Source organism: Sphaeroforma arctica (assembly GCF_001186125.1).
Source record: "Sphaeroforma arctica JP610 unplaced genomic scaffold supercont1.7256, whole genome shotgun sequence".
Lineage (NCBI taxonomy): Eukaryota > Ichthyosporea > Ichthyophonida > Sphaeroforma > Sphaeroforma arctica.
In genome coordinates, this window is record NW_014033302.1 from 1 (window position 1) to 1472 (window position 1472).

General features: G+C 44.6%; 2 protein-coding genes across 2 annotated transcripts; both read right to left on the reverse strand.

Annotated features, from left to right (window-relative positions):
• Positions 1–35: 35 nt before the first annotated feature.
• On the reverse strand, positions 36–525 carry SARC_16043 (hypothetical protein; the record flags this gene model as incomplete). Its single annotated transcript, XM_014289842.1, has 2 exons — positions 36–227; positions 462–525. Coding segments are annotated over 2 exons (256 nt in total), but the record flags the coding sequence as incomplete, so codon positions are not given.
• Positions 526–844: 319 nt separating this feature from the next.
• On the reverse strand, positions 845–1259 carry SARC_16045 (hypothetical protein; the record flags this gene model as incomplete). Its single annotated transcript, XM_014289843.1, has 2 exons — positions 1187–1259; positions 845–971 (listed from the first exon to the last, which is right to left on the reverse strand). Coding segments are annotated over exons 1-2 (157 nt in total), but the record flags the coding sequence as incomplete, so codon positions are not given.
• Between the last annotated feature and the right edge of the window lie 213 nt (positions 1260–1472).

A 1472-nucleotide genomic window follows, 5' to 3' on the forward strand; every position in this document is an offset into this window, starting at 1 on the left:
TACATCACATACTACCTATATGACCCTTCACATACCCGAAGGGTGGAATGCCACTCGCCCCACCCGTTGTGAGTGGCCCTTGAGCTCAGCAATGGGCTCTTCTTTCTCCAGCGACCACAGATTAACCGATCCATCATGCCCACACGACGCCAAGTTCACCCCCGAGGCTGTGTGTGACACGCCTGACTGCGGGTGCCAGGCAACCCACCCCACCTGTGCCTCATGGCCTGCGATACACACATAGGCCAATGCACACACAAAGGGCTTTTTAGTATAGTGATAGGGCTTGGGTTGTGTTGTCTGTAGAGTTGGTGTGGATGGATGTGATTGATACACAAAACTATAGGCAGAGCTTGTTAGTATAGTGATAGGGCTTGGGTAATGCTGTGTGTAGGGTTTATATGGATAAGTTGGCGATCGAGTACGGAGCAATATGGATGATGAGAAATACGGATACGTACCCGAAGCTGTGCAACCCACCCCACTTGTGTGCTTAGGGGCCTGTAATACAAGAAACATCTCCATAGATTGTTCGGATCGTATAAAGGTATATAACATATGTTCTGGGTCTGTATGTATAGATTTGTGATAGTAATGATATAGTGTCGAGAGATCTTTGTGTATGGTTTACGCCGAATGTGGCTACAATAAGCCTGACTGTGAACGTCGCACAACAACCTTCACTTGACCGTAACTGTACTTCCGATTATATACAAGGATGTCAGTCACATACAACATAGACCGATCGAGTATCGTGCGTATGTATGCATATGTATGCATATATATATATATATATATATATATCCCTAAGCCCCTAAAACAACCCCTTTCCCAACGCCCATACCTCTTAACCGCGATGTTTGTTTACAGTTGCTGTCCCATAGCGTGACTGCGCCTGACCAATCCGAGACAGCTATCCTTGTACTGTCGGGCGAGAACTGTGCACACGACAACGGCCTGCCTGCGCCGATCTGTGAGTATTGAAATTTATCACCACAGTATCAGCAGTTGTAGCCGTAAATACACTAAGTTACTACACCACAGCATGTGAGTATGTTTGGGTCAGCATGCGTAGCTATATGGCTCAGTCATAGGTTGGGAAATAGTGTTTCAATTCATGTGCATCCCGGACATGTTTCTCACTTCGAATACATACTGAGTGTATATAAAGTATGTGCAAACTTACCTGGGAGCTGTATGTCGTAAAATTCTTCATGCTCTCGTGTAGTTTTTGAATATGTAGGACGGATGTTTTCCCCTCCGACGCCACTCGTTCCTTTTCTATTCTCTCTTTCGCTCTGTCCAACGAATAATAGCAAAAATTCAGTTGAAGGTTTCATCGACATACTGGTAGTAGGAATATACATGAATAAGTATGTGTACTCCTACTATGTCCTCATTTCTCCTCATATTTTGCGTACAAACTTTACATGTAAATATATGTGTGTGTGTGTGTGTGTGTGTGTGTGTGT